The 25,478-nt window shown below is 33.8% G+C and overlaps 1 protein-coding gene and 3 pseudogenes across 1 annotated transcript; 2 read left to right on the forward strand and 2 right to left on the reverse strand.

Annotated features, from left to right (window-relative positions):
* Positions 1-469: 469 nt before the first annotated feature.
* On the forward strand, positions 470-1,429 carry LOC124106396 (olfactory receptor 8K3-like; annotated as a pseudogene).
* Positions 1,430-4,988: 3,559 nt separating this feature from the next.
* Positions 4,989-6,467, reverse strand: LOC124106400 (IST1 homolog; annotated as a pseudogene).
* Positions 6,468-14,883: 8,416 nt separating this feature from the next.
* Positions 14,884-15,822, reverse strand: LOC124106399 (olfactory receptor 1052-like). The gene has a single exon (XM_046464005.1). It carries the CDS (start codon positions 15,820-15,822, stop codon positions 14,884-14,886), a length of 939 nt encoding a protein of 312 aa, XP_046319961.1.
* An 8,938-nt stretch (positions 15,823-24,760) lies between these two features.
* On the forward strand, positions 24,761-25,472 carry LOC124106393 (olfactory receptor 8K5-like; annotated as a pseudogene).
* The last annotated feature ends 6 nt before the right edge of the window (positions 25,473-25,478 follow it).

A 25,478-nucleotide genomic window follows, 5' to 3' on the forward strand; every position in this document is an offset into this window, starting at 1 on the left:
ATAGTAGGTGGGCACAGTATGAATATCATTTTCTAAACAAAATGCACCCCTCATAGTAAAATTATTTAGTGAATTCCATGATACTTTGTCAGTTATTTTTGACCTTAATTCATATCATACTAACAATGAACAACATTCTGGTATTTTGGAGAGTGGTGAACAATTGTTTTCTCTGTATGGCAATGTTCTCAGTTAACATTTGCTTTGTCATTTTTTCAACATGCAAGATTTCATAAAATTCCTTAAGTAGGCAACATGGATTGATCTTATGCTTTGTTGGTGTACATTTGTGTGTGTATGTGTGTGTTTGTATACAAATGTGTAGAATACCTGTGCATAACATATACACAAATATATAACACAACTACCATATGTAAATACATAAAGTACATGTATTCATCAGAAAATCTAATAAAAATCAATGATTATTTTTATATTTATTTTCAGTATAGGTTTCCTGAGTGCCTAGATGGACAAACACAATCTAACAGTGCTGAAAGAATTCATCCTAACGGGAATCACAGACCTCCCTGAACTGCAGGCTCCATTATTTGTGCTTTTCCTCATTGTGTACATGATCTCAGTGGTTGGTAACTTGGGCTTGATTACCCTCACCAATATAGATGCACACTTGCACACAACTTTTCCCTCAGACACTTGTCTTTCATAGATCTTGGTTATTCAATAGCTATGGGACCCAAAATGTTAGTAAATATTGTTGAAAAGCAATCTACAATCTTCTACTCTTGCTGTGCTGCCCAACTCACCTTCTTCAGTGTGTTCAACAGTAGTGAAGTTTTCATTTTGTCAGCAATAGTCTATGACTACTATGTAGCCATCTGTGACCTCTTGCTCTACACAGTCATCATGTCACAAGCATTGTTTCATGTGCTGGTGGGAAAACCTTAACTCTACAGTGTCTTTTTATCTTTTCTGACCATCATAAAAAAATTTTTGTTTCTCCATTTTGTGGACATAATGTCATCAGACATTTTTACTGTAACAGTCTGCCTTTTATATCTTTGCTGTGCTCAAGACACACCTGGAATTAGGCGGATCATTCTAATATTCTCATCTTTCAATTTGGTTTCATCTCTTCTGATAGTCCTTGTGTCCTGCATTATGATCCTTGTTACCATCCTCAGGAAGAACTCTGCAGAAGGCAAGTACAAGGCCTTCTCCACATGTCGGTCTCATCTGACAGTGATAGAGGTGTTCAATGGGACTCTATTCTTACTATGAGCAGCCTAAGTCCAGCCATTCCTTTGACACTGGTAAAATGGCTTCTGTATTTTACACTCTGGTAATACCCGTGCTAAATCCTATGATTTACATTTTCAGGAAGAAAGAAGTAAAAAATGCTCTACAGAGAACCTGGAAAATGTCTGTACATATTTTCTTTAAAACTTACTACTTTAGTATATGGTAACAATAAATTATGTAATATGTATGGCTATGTAATAGCCAGTATAGACTGTATCTTGCATTGCATTAACCTTGTACTGATGCATCTATAGGATAGGCAATAATCAAAGTGCAGTTGGCATAGAATAAAGAAAGCATTGATAATTTTCAAACCAGGGTCTAGGGTTGTGGTTCAGGGGTAGAGCCCTTGCCTAGCACTGAGTTCAATCCTCAGCACCACATAAAAATAAATGAAATAAAGGTATTGTGTCCAAATACAACTAAAAAATTTTTTTAAATAATTTTCAAACCAAAAGTTGTCTCTAGTAAATGATTAATTCTGGCTTATAATTCAGATAGGAGTTTGTATTTAATTTCAAATATAACTTATCATTACCCTAAATTCTCAAGGTAGACTAAAGCCTCCTCTCTTTGGGTAAATATTATTTTAAAGCCAAAGGCTTTCTTTGTTCAATATTAGTAAGTTGATCTACAACAAAACTTTACCATTTTATCTGTAGTGCTTATCACAAACAGAAAAAAACTGACGGATATTATACACAAAGATTCATGTGTTCAGTAAGCATACGTTGCTTACTCTCTTGATGAAGCTTAGAGAAAATTTAATGGGAAATGACTGATACAGTTTTTAGATGGTACTGAACAAAATGAAAATAGAATTGAGAAGGAGCTAGGATGGCACTTAATTTTTTAAGTTAGAAATCCCTTTGAGTACTTGACTTGAAAATGAAGAGTTGAGTGAGTGGGTTGTATAGATAGCAAATGGAGATCTATTCCAGGGTGAGAGTACTATTAAGGCAAAAATTCCTAAACACTGAAATGATGGCTTCATTCTGGAACATCGGCAAAAGGTATCTGGAATTTAAAATATCATTAAGAAATGGAAAAAAAAATGACTGATATGATGTAGAACTGACCAAGGGATACCACCTAAGCTATTGCAAAATTTGTCTTTTATTCTGATGAATAAAAGAATCATTGTAGAAATCTTAGCTAAAGATGGGTGCTATCTACCTGTAGTTAATGGATAGCTCTGACTGCTGTTAAATATCAGAGCAGAGAATCTGAGTATTGAAAATAGAAAATCCTGTTGGGATTTAATTATAACAGTTTCAGAAGTGGACACAGTCTTAGGCCAGGGTTGGAACAGGAGTGAAAAGGGATGAAAATCTTGACATTAAAAAAAAAGAATAACATTTGCTCCCACTGATGTGGATATGAGAGTATTACCAAAGAATATTTTTTAAAGATTGTAAAGTATATTTTCACAGCACACTTTAATATATGTTTTATATTTTTTTCTGCTTCCAATCAATATGGAGAAATGGAGACTGGGTTAATTTTCCATTAAAAAAGAAAAACAATAACAAAATAAAACAAATGTACAACATATATGATACATATATTTTAAAAACTGACACAGGGAAATAAAAGGCAGGTTCTCTAAATGATGAAAAACAAATGAAACGATTCCTGTGATTTCCCCACCTTCTTGGCTTAAGATTGTATAAGGGATGTGTAACCGATGTGATTCTGCAATTTGTATACAGGGTAAAAATGGGAGTTCATAACCCACTTGAATCAAATGTATGAAATATGATATGTCAAGAGTTTTGTGATGTTTTGAACAACCAACAATAAAAAAAGAATGTATAAGGGATGCCTAGAAAAATACTGAGGAGAAGATACAAAGCTGAGAGCCTATGAGAACCAGCTAGCTAGAGTTTGGAGAGAAAAAAAATCAAGCATAAGAGAGAGGGAAAGGACATGAAAGGGCATCCCAATTTTGGGATAATCATCCTCAATTATTCAACAGGTGACTGACAAAACACATGTGAATGGCAATAGCACTCAAAAATATTTCCTCCTAGTGAGCAGAAGAATTTATCCTGAATAATCTCTCTTCTAGACTCATCTAAGAAATATTAAAAACAATATTTATAATTATTAACTTGTTTCCAAATATTATATGCCAAAACAAAGCTAAATAAAGCTTATAAAATACAGAATTATTTGGTGTAATAACCAATGTATGGTACATATTTAATTATTTCAAGCATATGAAGAATCTGGAAAATATAAAGCATGCCGAGCAGAATAATCAATTAGAATTGACTAAGGCAGCTTGGGTTGCTCCTCAAAATAGAACTTGGCTACCTTGCAGTAAGACCTCACTAACATACACGCACACACACACACACACACACACACACACTCACACACACACAAACACACTCACAAACAAATGACCAAGAACTGAAACACATTACTATTGTCAAACATCAAAATTTTTAATTAATTTTTTATTCATATATGACAGTGGAATGCATTACAATTCTTATTACACATATAGAGCATATTTTTTTATATTTATGGTTGTATACAATATACACACCAATTCATTTACTTTGGATAATATTGTCCATCACATTCCATCATCATTTCTAACCCCATGCCCCCTACCTGCCCTTCCCACCCCTCTGCCCTATCTAGAGTTCATCTCTTACTCGCATGCTCCTGCTCCCTACCCTAGTATGAATCAGGCTCCTTATATCAGAGAAAACATTGGGAATTTTTTGGGGGGACTGGCTAACTTCACTTAGCATTACCTTCTCTAACTTCATCAATTTACTTGCTGGGGTTGTGGGTCAGTGGCAAAGTGATTGCCCCGCACATGTGAGGTACTAGGTTCAAATCTCAGCACCACATACAAATAAATAAACAAATAAATCTTTATGACATTTTATACTGCCAAAATCATTAAGTAGAGACACTATTGACAGTATTAATTGAACTGGATATTAACACTAGAAATTGAACTGCTATGGATAAATAATGCACAAGAAAAAATAGTATATATTGGTGTATTCATAGCAGATTAAACACTGTAAAAAATCATAAGCAAACCTGTAAATATAAAAATGAAAGTATAAAAATGAAGCCCAGAGAGCTAAAGGAATATGAAAAAAGACAGAAGCAATATGCTGGTTGACAACTTCAACAGCTAAGCACACTTGTAATTTATTTTCCTAAGAAGAGGATTAAAATTTTTTAATGCAATTATAGTTGATAGTTTCACAAATGTTTAAAAAGTGCATGTATGAACATATCACAAAGAATTGCACTGTATATATGTGAGTGAAATTCTTTGTTTTTTATATATTCCACTTTTATATGTGGAATTTAAGTGGAGTAAATTATAGTCTATGCATGTCTGAATATGTCAAAATGAATCCAGTATTTATTACTATTTCAGTATATACTTGGCTTCTTATATTGAGTAGGGTTTGTTATATGTATGTAGGTACAACAATATTAGGGCCATACATATTTGCAGTAATTATATACTTGGGTGGTTCTCTCTCTTTTTTTTTCAGGTTCTTCTAATTTTATTAGCAACTACCAAGCTTTATAACTGGATCTAGGTGGAGCAGTGCCCTGCAACAAGGAATAGTGTACATGCCAAGGAGAGAGCCCAGATTTCAGGAACCATTACCATGGCTTCCTGAGCCACTTTCTCTCTCTCTTACATGAGAGTGAGAAAACACACAGTGTCCTTGATTCTCAGCACAATCCCTCTGTACAGAGGGAAGTGTTTCCAAGTCTGGAACCACAACAGAAGGCTGAGACACTTCACGAGGAGCTCTCCTCCACAGTCCAGCCATCTCCAGTGGCTCTTCTTACAATGCTTCATCTTCTCATTCTCCTGGGGAAGGACTGAGGGAGAAAACCTGGGATCCCTCTGTCAGGAAACAGGCACAGCTGCCAGGAGCCAGTGTGCTGGCCTCAGTCTCCAGTTGTTAGTGTCTTAGTCTCAATAGAGAACTGGAAAGCAACAGAATTTGGTAGAGCAGGAAGAGAGCCCCAAGGAAGAGTGTCACGCTCAGTGATGCTTAATAGATGAAACGGAATTTCACGGAGATTCTGTGTTACAAGGAGAAACTGCTCAGTCTCAACTTCCAGAAGGTGGAGGTTGCCTGGTTTAAGAGACCTATGTCTTCTTTTTTAATTCTTCAAATCTCCAGGAAAGATCATCAAAGTCAATGTCTTTAGACGCTGAGGTGCTGGCACTGGCAGATGAAGTTGGCAGTGTGTCTGGCACAGATGGTAACTCTGGCAGTACAAAGTTGTCATAGTTATCCATAGGTTTGGAAAGGGATTTTTCAGAGGTTTCCTGCTTGGGTCCAGGCCCAAATATCTGTGCAGAAGAAACATTCTTATCAGCATTAATGTCATCAACAGATTCATATGCTGGGGGAGTTGCTGGTATCTGAGGTGGATGAATATTGGGGAAGGCCTGATAAATCCCCACTGGCATGCCATTGACATCCAATGGTCCCTTAAGCAGTGGATATGAGTAGGGAGTATTTGGAGATGACATGGACATAGGCATAGGCATGGGCATTGGCACTGTTCCATCAGTTCCACCAACAGGTGCAGTGAACCCACCACCACCTCCTCCTTTTCCAGGGCTACCTTTCTTCACATCATCTGTGAATCCAACATCAATGAGATCTGTTTCTACTCCAGGAGGAACTTCTGCCATGACCACAGAAGCTCAGTTTCATAGGGTACATTGTAGTTCTTGGCAATTTCAATAAGGTATTCTCTCCACCAGGATTTTGAGTGGGGCTTCCACACTAAGTTTTGTCATTAGCCTGTCATTCACAGTTCCAATCTGGTTGTTCCTACATAACTTGCCATTTTCCTTGCTATATTTGGCACAGAGCTGAACCGCAACTATTTTCAACTCAGCCACTTCTGACTGGAGTCGAGGAGCAGCCCAGATCAGTGTAGACACAGATTCGGCCAGACCAGAATCTAGCTCCTTCACAGACTGGATGAGGCCAAACCGAGCCAGCAGAAGGTCACAGTACAGCTGCAGGATCTCCATGGCCTCTAGTCAGCAATCTCCTTTCTTCTTTCTGGGACAGTTCCGTTTTGTTTTTTTTTTCTTCCAATAGTTTAAGAGGATTTATGACTAATCTCAAATTGACTCGTAAACGCTCAGCTTTAAATCCAGAGCCCAGCATGCTGTATTGTTCCTCCTGGCCAAATCCAGGCATGAAAACCATAGAGACTGACTTTGCAAACATTGCTCAGCATCCCAGATGGTTCTCTTAAATAGTATAATGTAATATTCTATGTCTCTTCTGATCAGTTTTATCACGAAATCTTCATATTTCTCAATACTATCATCTCAGGATTAGGATTCCATCAAAATAATTTGATAAAATCCATCATATTAAAAATGCTGGAGAACATAGGGATACAAGGACCTTACTTCAACATTATAAAGGCTATGTGAAGGTAAACTGAAAGCCAAAAATTAAAAAGTCAAAGTTCTAGGCTCATTGATGATAGGATCCTCTGTAAAGAAGACCTTTTGGTGTACCAGAAGACTTCTAGATTTGGTAAACAAATTCAGAAAAGTAAAATGATACAAGATCAACATAAATACATCAAATGTTCTCTTGTGCTGCAATAATGAAAATGCTGAGAAAGGAGTCAGAAAAAAATATACCATTCACAGTAATCTCAAAGGGGGAATATTAAAAAAAAAACCTTTAGAATAAATCCATTAAACGAATGGATGGATTATAAAATGAAAGCTATAGAACACTCAATAAAGACATTGAGGTAGACCTTAGAAGATGGAAAGACCTCTCATGTTCTTGGATAGACAGAAACAATGTTGTCCCAAATGGCTTACTACCACAAACACTATACAAATTCATTGTAATCCCCATCAAAATACTGAAGAAATTCTTCACAGACCTACAAAAAAAATCAAAACTAATTTAGAAGAATAAATGACCATAATAAATAAAACAATCCTGAGCAAAAGGACTGGAACAAAAGGTTTTACAATAACTGATCTCAAGTTAAACTACAGAATGATAATGATTATAACAGCATGGGAAGGGCTCCAAAACAGACGTGAAGATCAATGACATAAAAAGAAGACACAGAAACAAATCCAAACAGATACAGTCATCTGATACTCCACAAAGGTGTCAAAACTATACTTTGGAGAAAAGATAACATTCTTAAACAATGGTACTGGGGAAAATGGATGTCCATATGTAAAAAGATTCCTGTCTTTATTCCTGAACAAAAGTCAACTCAAAGTGAAATTTTTGCTTTCTTATAGCTCACTCAGAAAATTTTGAATGCACCGTTTACTTTTGTACCAAGATCAATACTATTATTTTCCTTTTTTAAGTAAAAATTCATTTGTGCTCACATTTTTAATTATGTACTGTATATTTCAAAAAGTTTGAATAAATCATTTTGAAAGATTTTACCACATACAACTGATAGATATTTGAGGAGTTAAGTTCAATCTGATTTAAACATTATGCAATGTATATATTATATGGCAACCCTTTAAAAAGTACAACTTTTCATGGTTTGAGTATCAGTTAAAATAAAGAGAAAAAATGTGGTGTCCCAAACACTTTTGGTTCCATTTCTGGTGCATTAACTTGTTTCCTCAGCTTCACCTTTGACTGCTTAGGGAGGCTCTATGAAAGATTAGTAGAAGAGATGACTCAAGCCTGGTTTAGTGATTTCTCTACCCACCTGAAGGTGGGCAGCTACAGTACTTCATCACCTTACTGGAACAACCCTAAAGGAGAGCTGTGAAGTAGAATCCTCTCAGAATGAAGAACTTTGAGTAGTGCCCTTTTTCTTGGAAGGAGAAATTGACAGATATTTTAGTAGATGTCAACTCATGGGTGGTAGCCAATGATTTTCCTGGATGATAAAAGACATGGAAATATTTGACTCTTAAATTGTTGACAAAGTAATGTGGGCAGGAAATCCAAGGATATAATGCTCCAAAATGGAAAATTAGGAAGATACTGGTGTCCCCTGTGAATACACAACAAAATGTGAACTAAGAAGAGGGTTTTTACAATCAAGTCTTTGGTATGACCTTCTCTATAGATGTCAGTCAGGCACTTTCCACAGGAAACAGGACACATGAACACAGTAGTGTTTTAAATTTCAATATCATAAGGACTCAAGCATAGTATTAGGTGTGTAGAAGCACCTTAACGGGCTGAGACAATGTTCTCCAGGGGAATAAATATGCTCTGAATCAGCCTCAACTTATGTTCCTTGTTTTGATTAGCTAGAAAACAGAGTTGCAGGATTCAAGAGATGGTAACACTCATTATTATCACTTGTGATTCATATTCCTGTAATGTTATACTTCAGTGAGGAGAGGTCTTAGATCCAGAGGAAGGAATGCTTGCACTAGGGGACATGGCAAACATTCCAATGAATTGGATCCTAAGACTGTCATTTGACCACTTTGGGATGCTCATAAGTTTGAATGCATAGGCAAAGAGAAAATTGTAATGATGTTGTGGTGATGTTTCCTGACTTCTAAGGAGAAAATGGACTCTTAATCCATAAAAGAGGTAAAAAAAAATGTGAAATGGAAGAAATACCCAAATGATTTTCTTCATATTACAATGCTTGTGGTAATACAGACACATATTAAAGTCAAAAGAAAATTCCAACAACTTTATGTGGAAAATTACTAGTGTCCCAAACCTTCCATAAGTGAAGGCTTGTGTGACTCCAACAGGTAGAGACTTACCACAAGTTGAGACAATTGAGGAAGACAAAGGGAATGCAGGATGGGTAATAGAAGGTAGGTATAAATTGTTATAAAGAGGCTGCCTGACATCCATTGATAAGGTGATGCCAAAGACAAGATTACAAAAATCCTCTTCTGCTTACACAACCTTTTGTTGTGTATCCACAGGGGACACTAATATCTTCCCATTTTTAGCATTTTGGAGAGTTATCCCTGTATTTCTTGCCTATATTACTTTTGTCTACAATTTACAAATCAAATTATTTCCATGTCTTTTATCATCCAGCAAAATTATTGGCTACCATCCATGAGATGACATATACTAAAATGTGTGGCCATTTCACCTTCCAAGAAAAAGTGATTGGAACAAGAAACAAGCTTTTCAGTGCCTCTAAATTGCACACAGTGACTCATGGGATTTCTCAATCTCCATAATTGTGTGAGCCATTCCCTCATTAAGACTTCTCTCTCTCTCTCTCTCTCTCTCTCTCTCTCTCTCTCTCTCTCTCTCTCTCTCCACATGGGTTATGTTTCTCCAAGACACCCTCACTGTTACACCTGTGAATAAATTAGTCTATGACAATTAGTGAATGAGTTCTAGGAATTCTCTTAAGCTCATGTAGGGATAATCAGCAAATTTCTTGTCATTTCTTCAGGGTGTCTCAAGTCTCAAAAGTTTTAAAAAAATTATAATTGTTTTCACAAAGCTATGTAAGAAACATATGACTCTGTGTGTATGTATACATATATATGGAGCCAAGATGGATATTTCATTACAGGTTAAAAAAAAGTTTCACGTGATGCCATGTTTTCAAGATATTCACAAGTTCTCAGTAACATTTGCAGATATTTAATTTGATATCAAAACCAGAGTAAAATATGATTAATTCTTACTATATACTCTGTGCTTTTACCCTGCAATAATGTCTTAGCAGAAATAAATCCTTTCCTTATTCTTAAATTAATGTTTTCATGTTATCATGAGGTGTGAGCTAAATTTTCATAAGTATCCTTGAAAAATCATCATGGTACTACTTAAAAATTCTAAGTTTTATTTGAATAGTTTATCTCTCACAGAGGCCAAAACTGAGACCAAATGAAACATAGCTAAGGTGTTTTATTTTACTTTGTTCTTTTAAGATAAGGTTTATAAACCTGAAGAGATTCAGTCTCTCATTTGGATATCCTTCCCAATAGTTATTGATATCTCTAGGATTTTCTTTGTGAGACTTTTAAAATAGATTAGTATTTAATGTTTATGTAAATAGATGTAGACGTCTGATTCTGTCAGAGTTTTTCTTCAATCTTGAATAATATAGAGGGAGCTTCTGTTCCTCATCCAGTTGTGAAACACACTATTAAGAGGAATCCCTTAAGTATCTGATTATATATTGATAGGACAATACTCAAGGTTCTGAAATTTGCAGAGAAATGTGACAAAAATCAAATGGAATATTTTAGAGTATAATTTTAAAAGCAGCAGTGATCAGTAATCAAGAAAGACAATAATATATGAAAAAGTAGTTTGTTCATTTCACAGTACTCTAGAACAAGTAAGAAAAATCACTTTAATCTTTCATTATTTTATAGAAAAACTATAGATCTTACCATGTGCAGTTTATTATTGTTTTTAACCTTTTATGCTTGTAAAACCAAACCAAACCAATGAAAGAAAAACAAGTTTTATATGTTATTTTCTTGTATATACTGCAGATATTTTTCTAATAATATAATCTGACACACATACTCAGATTTCTTTCTCTTTTGGGGGTGTGTGAGTGTGTGTGTGTGTGTTTGTGTGTGTGTCTGGGGATGATGCTGAGGATTAAACCCAGGGCCTCACGCATGCTAGGCAAGGACTCTATCACTGGGCCATGTCCTCAGCTCCTCAGATTTCTAACATAGGAAATGTATATGCATTAATTATGGGCAGGATAGCAAGAGGTCTTACTTTTATAGGCAATATTTTAATTGATTTTGCTCAAGGTACATATAATGAGTTCTGCCGCAGTCCGGCTGCAGCAAAATAACTGGGGGGGGGGGGTGACGGACAACTTGTGTACCTTGATACAGCAGGAGTGGAAGCCCTTTATTGTAGGACAGGAGCGGTATTTATACATTCCACACAGCTTATCTAATTAACATAAACTAGATACAGCAGTCAACCAATCAGGAATCTCCACACTTAATGGCTCGCTTTTGTTACTTCTCAAACCACTCCCTCTGGCATTTTGCCAGGCACCATCCAGACTTGTTTACGAACTCTAACATTCCCCTGGCAAAATGCCAGGTGTTATTTGGACTTATTTACAGACTCTAACAGAGTTCTATATTTAATGTGATAAAGTTGTGTATTATATTTGCTTATAGTTCACCATGAGATTTCTGCTACTGCAATTTTCATTGTAATAAGTATAATTTCTATTTATTTCAGTACCTTCTTTTTTCTCTTTGGGATTATTTATACATAGTCATTTAATTTCCATTCCATCCTCTCAAAAATCTTATATGTATATATGTGTGTCTATGTGTGTATGTATACATATATACATACATATAACATATATATGTATATACACATGTATGTACACATGTATTTGTATGTACATATTTATATATACATATATATGTGTGCAGCATATAATAGTCTGTGTATGAATGTAAGTTTTAGGTAACTCATATTACTTATCCCAATATTACTTTGTATATACTCTAAATAAAATATAGCATTGATACATAATTGATAGATACATTGATACATAATTATATGTATTCTGATTTGTTTTTCCATGTAAAGTAATCCATACTGTGATCTATTTTCTTATTCAGACACCTATGTAATATCTGTATATTGAAGACATCTATATTAGACACCTATCTAATATAAGTATATTGAAGCTATAAAATTTACAGGCCTAAAGGCTTTCATAGGCCTGTATTGTAGGAGAGCTTTCTATGCATTTTTGCAATACATGGTTGATACTATTTTGTATCACAAATTAAATATGCTTTATTATCATAGATAATGCAGAAATGCCACTGAGGAAGACATTATGTAATAGACATATGTAAAACAATGAATAGCTTAAGTTTATGAATATCCATAATGCACTAATTTTAAAAACCATTACCAGATGCTGGGGTTCTGGCTCAGTGGGAGAGCACTTGCCTAGCATGTGTGAGGCACTGGGTTTGATTCTCACCACTGCATATAAATAAATGAAAAAAATAAAGGTTCATCAACTTCTTGAAAAATGCTTAAAAAAATCAATCCAAAAGGAATTACTAATTACCCTTTAAATTATTTAAAGAAACAGTCAAGTTTATAATCAATAACTAAATTCCCACAGAGATTAATTTTTTCCAATAGTTACTTTATATGGGGTATTTGATGTATTAAGCACTGAGTAAAATGAATCATTACACTGAAAAAAATAGTATGAGGATATTCAATATAATAAACTCAAAATTTAATTTTGTGTCAACATTTAAAATATATTTATATATCTCTATTTACATATAACTATGTATCCATCTACTGATCTATCTTACTGAGGTATCTCAATATTAGTCCTAACAATATTTAGGCTGAATGTTTGATATTGTAAAATTTTTACCCATTTAACTGCCCTCTAACCATTGGGTACCAGTTGTAGCCCACCATAGAGGTATGACAAGGAATATACCTAGAATATATCCATAGACATTGACAGTAAAGTCAGACCAAATAGAACCACCAGTCTGTCCATGTGTATATTACTACTGAGACATTTTTTTTTTAATTTGTAAAAATGTGCTTAATTTTAAATATCATAAATTTAAGAGTTTTGATGTTTCTCATTTACACAAGCTTACACACCAAAAAATTCCCCAAGTCTTGACTGTGCTGATGTCTGTATCCAAATAGCTTTTGTAACTAACAATCCCCAATGGAGAAACGCAATCTGTCAGTGGTGCATGAGTTTGTTTTGATGGGCATCACATAGTGCCCTGAGCTGCAGGCTCCACTGTTTGGACTGTTCCTCATCATCTTTGTGGTCACAGTGCTGGGCAACTTGGGCATGATCATCCTCACCAAGGTGGACCACAGCCTGCAAACACCCAGGTACCTTTTTCTCAGATACCTGGCTCTCACTGACCTTGGTTATTCTACAGTTGTGGGCCCCAAAATGTCAGTAAATTTTGTTGTAGATAAGAATATAACATCTTATTTTTTATGTGCCACACAGCTAGCTTGCTTTCTTGCGTTCATCATTTGTGAAGTTTTTATTCTGTCTTCATGGCCTATGACTGCTATTTGGACCACTGCAACCCACTGCTGTACACTGTCATCATGTCACATAGAGTATGTCACACGCTGGCAGCAATTCCTTAACTCTACAGCATATTTGTTTCTCTCCTAATAGCCATACAAAATTAATTTACTCTTTTGTGGCAACAAGATTATAAGTCATTTCTGTGACAGTCTCCCCTTGTTATCTTTGCTGTGCTCAAATGCACATAAAATTGAATTAATCATTTTTATTTCATCAGGGTTTAATCTGTTTCAATTTCTTGTGATACTCCTGTATTCTTACCTCCTCATCCTTGTTACCATTTTCAGTGAAGATGGATATTCTGTGTGAAAGAATTTTTAGACCTAGACTTATATCCCAAACAAATAAAAATCAAAATTACTTTATATCAGCCTACTTCTATACACAATATAAAATTTGCAACAGTTTTTTGTATTGTTCTTGATGGGAAAGATAAAAATTGCCTTTGCTATTGAAGTCTTTTCATCCTTCCTGCGTATGATTGGCAATGCTTTTGTCTGCACTGTCAAATACAAGAAAGAAAATGTTCACTTGTTTAATTCTTTGAAAAACAATTTTCAATAGTTTTAAATACCTGAAATTTCCTCCTATGATATCAGTGGCTAATATAGTCTCCAAAATATTGACAACAATGGAAAACATAATTTATTTTAATAGGAAAAGTCCATGCAATATTATTTTTAGCATTTTTAGTAACAAATGTACGGTCCTAATTCAATGAGAATCTGTGAAGTTTTGCAACCAGTAATATGTATATATGATTACAAATTCCAGTTCTGTAATTCATTATTACAGAACTGGAATTTGTAATCATATATTAATGAGAGATACTAAATCTATTAAATGATTTGAATTTCTAAAAAAATTCATCTAGAAAAAATTGAAGGAGATTCTTATAGAGATGTTTGAGAAGGGTGAGAAGAGAATTTTACCTACTTCAAAATTATGTCATTCCATACATGAATCTATATTTTAAAGTGCATATTGTAGGAGGAGCACATGGAAATGAGAATTGTGATAGTATCATATACAACTCACTTTTGCTTGCTAGATCATGAGTGTCCAAAATTGCTTAAATAGCTACAAATTAGAAACTCTCAATTTCATATCCTTCTACTTATTTCACATGGAAATCTACCAGTTTTTAGAATTCAATACAAGTTTTAAACACAAAGTATCAGATAAACAATTTAGAAAATAAACATTAAAATGTCATGAAATTAGATGTCTAAAAGCACACATACATTAATGAATTTATACAGTTTTCTAAATGTTAAAAGACTATATGTTATTGACTTATTAACTATCAGTGGCTTAATATCTCATAAGAGCTGGATTTCAAGTTAATTTTTCTAAAACAAAATCATGCACTAAGTCAATTCTACTGTGCATCCTTTTTCTCCTACCATGAACAAAGGACATTTACAGCACAATGATTTATGGAATCAGAAGCTCAACTGTTCATAGTATTCATGTGAAACTTAGGGAAACTGGCTGGTAGACTGTTGTGGAGTTGATATTGCTTTGAAATTAACATGAGCAGTGTCGCTTTTCTGTGGCCCTTTTCACTGCATATTTTACCTCCTTGTTCCTGAGACTATAAATCAATGGGTTTAACATGGGAATGACTAGTGTGTAGAACACAGATACCACCTTCTCTTGTTCTACAGAATACTGTGAGCTTGGCTGGATGTAACTAAAACTTAAGGTCCCATAAAATATGGTCACAGCAGTGAGGTGAGAGGCACAGGTGGAGAAGGCTTTCTGTCTACCTGAAGCTGAGCGGATTCTCAGAATCGAAATGGCAATGAGTATGTAGGAGATGATCACAATGAAGAAAGTACACATGGCAATGACTCCAGAGAAGGTTAGGAGCACAAACTCATTCATGGAGGTTTCAGAACATGACAGCTTTAACAATGGTGGAACATCACAAAAGAAATGATTCACCACATTGGGACCACAAAAGGACAATCTCGCCAAGCTTACTGTGTGTGTCAATGAATTGATAATTCCTCCTGTACACGACCCAATGACCAGCACCACACACTTTCTCTTAGACATGGCTGCAGTGTAAAGCAAAGGATTGACAATGGCTACATAATGGTCATAAGCCATCACGGACAGCAAGAAGCCTTCTGTGGTAATGAGCACCCCAAAAAATAAATGTTGTGTCATGCAGGCTGAGAAGGAGATGGTTTCCTTCACGACCAAGAAGTTGATCAGCAGTTTTGGTGCAATGGCTGAAGAATAGCAGGCATCCACAAATGAAAGGCAGCTGAGGAAAAAGTACATAGGTGTCTGGAGCTTTGGGGTGATTTGGATTAAGATGACCATGCCCAGATTCCCCACCAACGTAACTGCATAAATCACCAGGAACAACACAAAGAGCACAACTTTCAGTTCAGCATGTTCTGTCAATCCCCAAAGAATAAACTCAGTAACAACAGTAAAATTCTCTTCAGCCATTCCTTTTCTTGAAATCTGAGATGTAAGAGGTAAGGGATTAGAACATATCTGGAAGAACCTGGTGCTTTTAAAATGAAGCAGAATTATACATAGAATTGTGTCCTTAGGTGAATACATTTTATTCATGTTGAATATACATCTAATTTACAATATGGAGAACCCGACTCTATGATCTCTGTTTTGTTTTAGTGATAGCTAAAGTTTAATTCCACAAAAATATATATGAAAAGCACTTAGGCTCTCAAAAATTTCAATCTCTCCCTCACATATCTGTCACTATAGGAATATGATACCCGTGAAGGACACTGATGATGAATAAATGGTGGTTACCAATTGAATTAAAAATTCTCTTTTTAATCTTTGTTTTGAATATAAAAAAATTTAGTTACAATAAAATGTAAAATCAACTGTACTAATGTCCATATGGTTAATACACAAATGTACCATGATTTAACAAGAGAATCAATAGAGGTCACAGGGCAAGAGACTGGCTCCAAAGATAATGACGGGAATTCTTAAAGACCATAAATCTCATGCCCTTTCTATGTTCTCCTGTGAGACATTCAGTGGAGCCACTTAATCCCGAACACAAAATTCCCTGTGTTGTTTCAATGACAGCAGTTTTGGAAGACCTTATATGTCATATGATATTTGGAATTCATAATTCATATGTTATTATTGGCATTTAGTTTCCATTATATAAATGGGAATATTATAATATTAGATATTTTACTACTTTTATAAGCACACAATCTGTACACACACATATATAAATAAAACATTTAAAAGTGTATATCTGGAAAAAGCTATTTGTCTGAATCTCTTTTTCATGTCATTGCTCTAATAAGAAATATTTATGACCAACAGGCTTTTATCAATTCAGTATCTATCCAAGTTCAGTTATTCAACACTTTTAATTCAAATGTCTTATATTGTATGAGAATCAATAAGCCTACAATAGAACAGAGTTTTCTTCCTTTTTTGCTTCTTTACCTCTATCTTTCACAATCTAGAATATTTTATAGTTAAGAGAAGATATGTTTTTAGAAATAAAGACATAAAAAGAATACTAATATTTTATTACTTCTGTAGGTTTTATTAATGAATTTTACCAAATGCACTTCAATTGTCATAAAGGATAATTGGTTGGCATTAACTCATTCTGGAATTAAAGTGTTAGTATCATTATTAACTGTTACTCTGGGAATTCATTAAGCTTCTCTCACTTTTGGTATAATCATATCTACATCACAGGAGTTTTTTAAAAGCAAATGGGAAATAAGCAAAGTATTTCTTTAGGTATGTAGTAAGTGCTTAGATTATAGATAGATATGGTATATGGTAGATAAAAGCTAGATGGTTTGGGGGAGTAGCTTGTCAAATGGATATGTATAAATCACATATGAAGCCTTTTAGTTAACCAATTAATTTTTCCAATTTTAGATATATAATTCATTTTATTTGAATTTTTAAATAAATGGAAATGCCAATTGATAGTTTAAATTTTTTACCTTAAATTTTCATCCTGTGTTTTTATGATTCCTCCTGTGTTTCTAGTTTATTTACCAAAATACAAGTCCCTTCAATGAATGTTAAACTTTGACATTCAAATTGATCATATCTGTCAACCACATTCAAACTGTCCAGTACAATAACCAGTAACTACCTGTGAACATTAAATAGAAACTGAAATTAACTAAAGTTAAACAAAAATCAATTTCCCATTATTGATAACCCCTGTCCAACTTTTCAGTAGGCATATGTGACCAGTGGCCACTGTAGAAAACCTTGAAAATTAGATAGCTCTTCTAACCTTCTGCCTCATCCTTTAGAGTACTAATTAAATTACATTTTCTCAAAGAAAGTTTATGTAAATAGTTTTCATTCCAAAGAAGAATTAAGAACATGAAGTTTCCAATTGAAATTTCAAAATTTAATGGTATTTCTTATTCCAGGCACACTTTATCCTCACCAAGTTGAAGATTACCTAGGAAACAGAATTGAAAGATGTGATGCACAATCAAATTTAATTACTTCAAATATTCTTAATAATCCTATGATTCAATCAGATAAAATATAAGCAAGCTTCTGACTAGCCTATCAACTACAAGGTAATTCAAATAGAAAAAAAAATACTTTTACAAAATAAACCTACCTAAATTAACTATTTTAAATTTTCACATTTTGGTTTCTTATTCTTTGCTAAAAAATAATGTCATTTAATAATGATATGTCCTGCAATGCTATTAAATATTGTTAAAGTATCTAATGGAATATATTTCCAGATAATATAATTAAGAATAAATTTTAGCCATTAATAATAAACACAAGAAACAACAAGTAAGATACCTCAAGATACCTTAAGACATTCTCTTTCTTTAAGATACAGAATTACATGTCTCCCTCCCTATCTCTTTCTCTCTCTTTTTCTGTGTCTCTGTTGCTAGCCCTCTTTATATGTATTATTAACCTCTAATGGGCCCTATCACAGAGTGAGCATCATATGAAATAGCAAAGGAGACCTCAGGAACCATTCTATTTCTCAAGGGACTTTGGAATTCCCCATAAATCATATGTATCTCTATAGTGTATAATTATCTAAAAACGATTACAGACTTTAAATTAAAATGGAGCAAAAGATGAGAATTTTTGAATTCGGTAAATATTACACAAACAGTTATTGAAAATAATGCATCAGATGTAAGCATCACATAAGTGACAATGATTGACTGTAACAAGGTTAACTACAAGCTGTTTTATGAAGGTGAGAAAGGGAATCAGAAACTACTATTAACAAGGATTTTTAAGCAATACATAGACTTAAGCACACATATGCATGATTACATGAGTAAACTTATGGTTTATGGGTTACCAATCACCCAACTGAGATTCCAGTCTGCTGGTTTTAGCTTAACATTCTGAGTTTGGAAGAATTCTGTCCATCAAACTAATAGTTACAAGTGGATAGCGTATAGTAGATACCATGTTGCACATTAGAAAGAAAGGGACTTTCTTGAACTTTCATTTGTAGAAGCCATGAGAATTAACATACTCCTCAAATCACTTGCACTAAAATATCTAGAAATGTGAACTGAATAAATAAGAAATATGTATTAAAATTGATGACAGGAAAAGATGATGATGGGGAGAGGACTAAAAATCAGACTGATAGTGGAAATCAATTTGCATTTCTGAGGGCTAGGATCAATGTTGTGACTGGGATCACAGATTTCACAACTCTGCTGCCAAAAAAAAAAAAAAAAAGAAACTGAAAAATTAGAGAAAATACATGTAATATACATTTTGAGACATTTGATGATTGTCAACACAGTGCTATGCCATGTTAGAGAAGGAACACAGTTACTTAATCCTGGTATGAGATGGTGGTGGCACAGAAGAACACAAAAGTCATGTTAACACGAAAATACAAAATCAGATATATGTGTGCTGAAGTGCCCAGAATATATGTCACCAATTGCTTCAGTGGAGAGACCTAGGCAAGGAAAGCCATTAGAAATCAACATAGAAATTTTAAGACTTCATATTACCCTTAAACTTCACTTATTAATATGAGGCTCCACAAATTCAAAGTAACTTCAACTGTAGGGAAAGAAAAAATACCAAGAACCTGTATGATGGGAAATACTAAATTCTAGAGACTCATAGTGTACTAAGTGCATTCAATGAGAACAACAAAAGGGAGAAGAAATGACCTCAGAGGAAACAGTTAACTAAGACCCACTGTTTTAAATCTCAAAACTAAATCTCAAAAGTGTTACTCTGATTGCAAATAAATGACTTCTTTGCCAAACAACAAGAACAAAACAATTCTGAGTCTTAACAGCAAAATGTTTGTGATATCTAGCATCCAAATAAGTATGTATTTGTATGTTGAAAAAGTTGGAAAATGTTAGCCAGAACTATGAGAAAAACCAATTACCAGAAATAAAACCATCATATTAGATTCTGAATTTAGAGTAAAGGATTTTAAAACAACTGTGTACATTTCCAAGGACTTCAGTCTAACCAACAGGATTCGAAAGAGACAAAAATTATAAGAAAGAAACAATCTTAATTATTAGAGTGGTGGGTAATATTGACAAAAAATTTATTGTTCATTTTTTAAGGGTGGATTTAACATTGTAGAGAAAAATAGTGAATTTGAGCACAAGACAATAGAAACCATCCATACCTTAAGTACAAAGAGAAAATAAGTTTTAAAAATTTCAAAATTGTATAGATATATGTAAAATACACCAGTTCAGAAAAATAAAAATAAGGTTTAACTCAAACTTTGCAATAAAATCTTGTGATCCAGAATATGAAACAATGTATTTAAAATAGAAATAAACTAACCTAAAAATTTTTATCATTCAAATAAAAAGTTTAAAAATGAAAACAAACATATGACTTCCCAATCATTCTAGTAATTATCAAATAATTAATATTAGGACAAACACCCACAGCTAAGGAATAATATCTGAGAAAAAGAATTTGGAATTACTAGAGAAAAATAAATAACAGGGAGATTCTGAAATTCATTCAACATTAATGGAACAAGTGAGTTTTACAGTTTTACTATTGGCCAGTCTAGACGACTTCAGAGAAATCTCACATAAAATCTAGCCATTCTGAAGAAATGAATGAGATGCAGAGTTTGTATTACCCCAAGGACAATTTGGAGGAAGCCAGAAAATATACAGTAAGACAAAAGGAAATAGAAGTTCTATGTGCAAATTCTAATTGGTTGACTGTGAAATGTGTAAGGTTGGGTAAACCCAGGAGCCCATAGAAAGCTAAATATGAGGAGATATTTATATTGCCACATATAGATCAGAGTTTACAATTTCAGTCAAATTATGCTAATTTTATATTAAACTTTAAAAATGAATAAATAAACAGAAAATAACAAAATAAAAAGGCTCTTAGAGTAGTATATCAAAATTAAGACGTCTCCAGAAAAAAGCTCACAATATTCAAGATAGAATCCATAATTTCTTATTACACAAAACTACTGAACAATTAAGTCAAGGCATTGTTTCAGAACAGAGCCTGGTTCTTATTTCTCCAGAATACTTCTATTCTTGGGAGTGTTCTGCGGACCTTGGCATATGGCTTCATTAAATTTCTGGCTTCTCCTACTCCATTCCATGCATCAAAATTCATCTTTTGTATGAGGAAATCGTGGATGGGAGACTGTTTTCTCTCAAAACCAGTATTACAATAGCTCTGCTATGTAGCACAGAAAAATACTGAAAAAGATAACTTAATATGAACACCAAAATGATTTCCAGAATAAAATTCAAAGACTTAAATTGATCTAGAAAACTTGTAAACATCCAAAAGATTAAAAAAAAAATTCTTATTCAAAATTCGCTAAAGGACAGAAATTTAGAAAGTATAGAAAAATCAACAAGCACATGGAAAAGTACTCATTTATCACTGTTTCTACATATATATAAATTTTTCTTAATAGGAAAATCATAAAGAAAATTGACATTGATAGAAAGTAATTAGAAATGTGGTGTCCACTTACAGTAGATTTTATTCTTGTTAAGATTTATTGAACAACAAAAAAAAAGTTATACTGGTAATTATCCAACATCATTTGAATATATAGGATATTACATATGAATATAATACAAATCATTGCATTGCAATTGATTACTGCAGTGTGGTATGGCAATGGCTATCCAACTGTAGTATTTCCTGAGCTGGACAGCTGCTAATTTAAGTGTTGACTCATCATGAGTAACAGAGTACCATTATATCATGTAGAACTCCATGGAATTATACAGATACTTTTACTAATTTGTTACTTTCTTTGAGTTTTCCCATACTTTTTCCCACTGGGAAAGATGTAAGTATTCTTAGATAATTATTAGACATATTAAAGCAGATCTTTAAACCTCTCAGAAGATTTGGGCATCATGTTCTGCACAATTAGGTGCTAATTCCTCTGGGATCATCTCTAGAAGAAAAACTATAAATTCTTCCTACCTACCCAGAGCAAAAGGATGTATAAACTGAGATAATTTTCAATTCTTCAGTAAGGTAAGTGGATAAGAAGTGTCTTTGATCTTGATTACATGGGTATTGGTAATTTCTCATAGACCATAGACACTTTTATGGCAAATGACAAATGATTGCTCAAATAAATAACAAAAAACCATTATCACCTTTGTGAAATGGGGTTCCTTGGAGTACTCTGGTGCTTTAAATCATTAAGTCCTATGTATCAAATAGGTGTCCTAGGCCTATTTTTCGTATTAGTATTTGAAAATTGGAAGCGAAAAGATGTCAGAAATATTTGAAAAACTGATTATCAATTAGAAATATTAATCTGTTGATTAATTATATTTCTCAAAATGATTTGCAGGTAAAGTATGGGATGCCCAATTACATTTAGTTTCATGCAAATATTGAACAAAATATAACACACATTATATAATCTTTGATAAGGGAAATTATTATTTAGGATAAATAGAGCTAATGCAATATTTGAAAGAGAATAGTTTAAGTTTTCTCTCCAGGAAACTTGTATGTATAAAATTATAGATGTTTAGTTTTTTTATTTTCCTAATGGGTTGCTTACTATAGATCACTTGGGAAAAAATCATTACACATGGAAAATATTATAGTAATTTTTAAGAGTTATAGAGTTGTGCAGGAACCACCAGACTGCACAGAATTCTGATTTTACTATGCCAAAAAGTTAAAATACCACTTATTTTCCACATAAAAGAATAGGCAGAGTAAGATTCAAGACATTAGCAGAGTGAGAGATAACAACTGACATGTACACTCAATTTGCAAGAGAATAATTCTTAGCAATACACTGAAGATTTTCAGGTGGTAGAATTGGTAACAGGAATTCTGAATCCTTTCTCCATCCACTGCATCCCATCTTCTATCTTAAACACAATGACAAGTCTTGCACAGTTTCTCATTCAGAATAAAGTTGTGTAGGTATATAAGTAATATTAGTGAACAAAGAGTGGATCTGAAACAAGAATGGGCCTCAGTGGAGACAACAGACAACTTCATCCTGGAAGAAGGAATGGACTCAGTTCAGGGATCTCCAGTATCACCCTCCTCCCCTGTCCTCAGTACTTGAGTCAGAAAGCTAACTGGGCATCCTAAGTGAGAATTCCTAGAACTTATACAGGAGCTCTAAGTTGGCTCTAGACTATAGCTGAAAAAGGTAAAGCTGGCATTTTATAACATAATAACTCTTTCCTGCATTTTATGACTGATATTTTTTAACTCCAGTCATTCCTCCAATCAAAAATTATGAAAGCAGACCTATACTCCCAGGCTCAGCAGTTTAGCAAGATCCTAAGCAACCTAGCAAGACCCCATATCAAAATAAAATATATAAATAAATAAAATAATAATATCTGGGAATGCGGCTGAGTGGGCTCAGGTTAAGCAACTCTGGGCTCAAATCTCAGTACAAAAAATTAATTAATTAATTAATTAATTAATTAATTAAAATTTAAAAGCGTGCTTCCAGCATTTCAGCATTTCAGGGTTTCACTGAGGAAAAATTAACATCAGCAGGTTGACAATCCAAGAGAATTAGGCTACATCAGCTGCATGATTTTTAATCAGAGCAGTTCTGTTTTTCTAAATTTTCACATAAATTTATTAAATCAATGATAAGGTATTTACTTCTGAAATATTTGAAAACCATAGTTGTATACATTATAAAATCTAAATTATGAAATTTCAGGAAATTTGACATTCAGTAATAATTGCTGAAATAAATGTTCAAGTGGTATATGTGCTTTATGAATTCTGTGATACCAACAGTATGGCATTAAATATGCAACTGAAAACTCAAAAGTCATTGAATAATATAAATCATATATTACTGCATTTCTACAATGTTATATTAAAGGAAACAAAAATATATTGAATTAAATACTTGAAATTCTTGAATAATATATTCCACATATCTTTGCAGGAATTGCTCCAGATCACATTTTTTTCCTTAATAAGCTTATGCTAATTAGGACTTTCCTTTTCAACAATGAAATAAAATCACACGTGCAAGTTAAAAATGAATATGATTACCTGCAGAGTAGAAAAATAATTCTAAAATATTGATTATAAATAAACTGATGGTCAAAATATCATGCAATATATCAAAAAAAACTTATTAATTTAAACTCCAGGCACTTTGCAAATACAGGGTAGTAGGCATGTCCTTTGAAGCCATTATCTAATCATAATGAAAGGATTACTCAATGATAAATGTTATTGACTTTGAACAATATGCCTAAACTCACTAACCCTCAAATACAATGTAATTAACTCATGTTCCTTAGCTGGATCCCACCAATGCTTTGCCATATTAATGGAAGAGTCACAAAGAAGACATTGGAATTTAGAGGAAGAGGGATGAACTGGTCATGGCTAAGTCCCTTACATTCACATATACAAAGAGAAAAGATTTAGGAGTGTATCCCTGAACCTTCTGCACAACCTTTGAATTGCAGATGAGGATCTCTAATACTTCTACCATTCTGTTTATGTTGTTTCCTTCTCTTTAAAATATAAAAATTCCAAAAAACCCTCACACAAAAATGAATGTTAATTAAAGAAAAACTGTGAGTCCATTTTGTGGATGAAATAAAATTTAATCTTTCGTCATCGGTACCTCTATGGTTTTATTTCAATGCATGTGTTCCAAACATTGTGAATCGGCTGATTTTTTTATATAGTACAAATGGATGTGTTCTCATGGTAGTTAGAAGATTCTACTGTTTATTCTTATTTAAGTGTTAGATACATAAACTACTTTTATTTCCCAGGTTATGATTAAATTCCCTATACAGCCTATAAATATTATTGCTATTTTAGATGAGATTAAAAAATAAAAGAAAAGTGGATAAAACTCTTTCTTTCCTCCCAGAAGGGAAAACTGGACCAAATGGGCCAACAGAACCTTACAGTGCTGACTGAATTCATTCTGGAGGGAGTCTCCAGGCGGCCTGAGCTGCAGCTTCCCCTCTTTGGGGTCTTCCTCCTCATCTACACAACCACAGTGATGGGCAACCTAGGCATGATCATACTGACCAAGCTGGACTCCCGCCTGCACACACCTATGTATTTTTTTTATCAGACATCTGGCTTTCATTGACCTTGGCAATTCCACTGTCATTTGTCCCAAGATGATGGTGAATTTTTTTGTTGATCAAAATATCATTTCCTTCTATGCATGTGCCACAAAGATGGCTTGTTTTATTTTGTTCATCATCAGTGAACTTTCCATTTTGTCTGTCATGGCCTACGACCGATACGTGGCCATCTGCAACCCTCTGCTCTACAACGTCATCATGTCTCAGAGACTCTGTCATGTGCTGGTGGGCATCACATACCTCTATAGCACCTTTCAGGCTCTCTTGTTCCCTGTAAAGTATTTCACATCGACCTTCTGTGGCTCTAAGGTCATCAGTCATTTCTACTGTGATGTTGTTCCATTGTTACCTATGATCTGCTCAGATGCACAGGAAACAGAATTGTTAACGATACTATTTTCAGCATTTAATTTGATCTCCTCTCTCCTGGTAGTCCTAGTGTCCTACCTTCTGATTCTGTTAGCCATATTTCGAATGCATTCTGCAGAAGGCAGGAAAAAAGCTTTCTCC

Source organism: Marmota monax, unplaced genomic scaffold, assembly GCF_021218885.2.
Source record: "Marmota monax isolate L192 unplaced genomic scaffold, Marmota_monax_Labrador192_F-V1.1 WCK01_AAM20220418_F8-fsc01398, whole genome shotgun sequence".
NCBI lineage: Eukaryota > Metazoa > Chordata > Mammalia > Rodentia > Sciuridae > Marmota > Marmota monax.

Bases quoted from the DNA above. Each gene is read 5' to 3' on its own strand.
- LOC124106399 (XM_046464005.1), bottom strand. From the start codon at position 15,822: ATGGCTGAAGAGAATTTTACTGTTGTTACTGAGTTTATTCTTTGGGGA.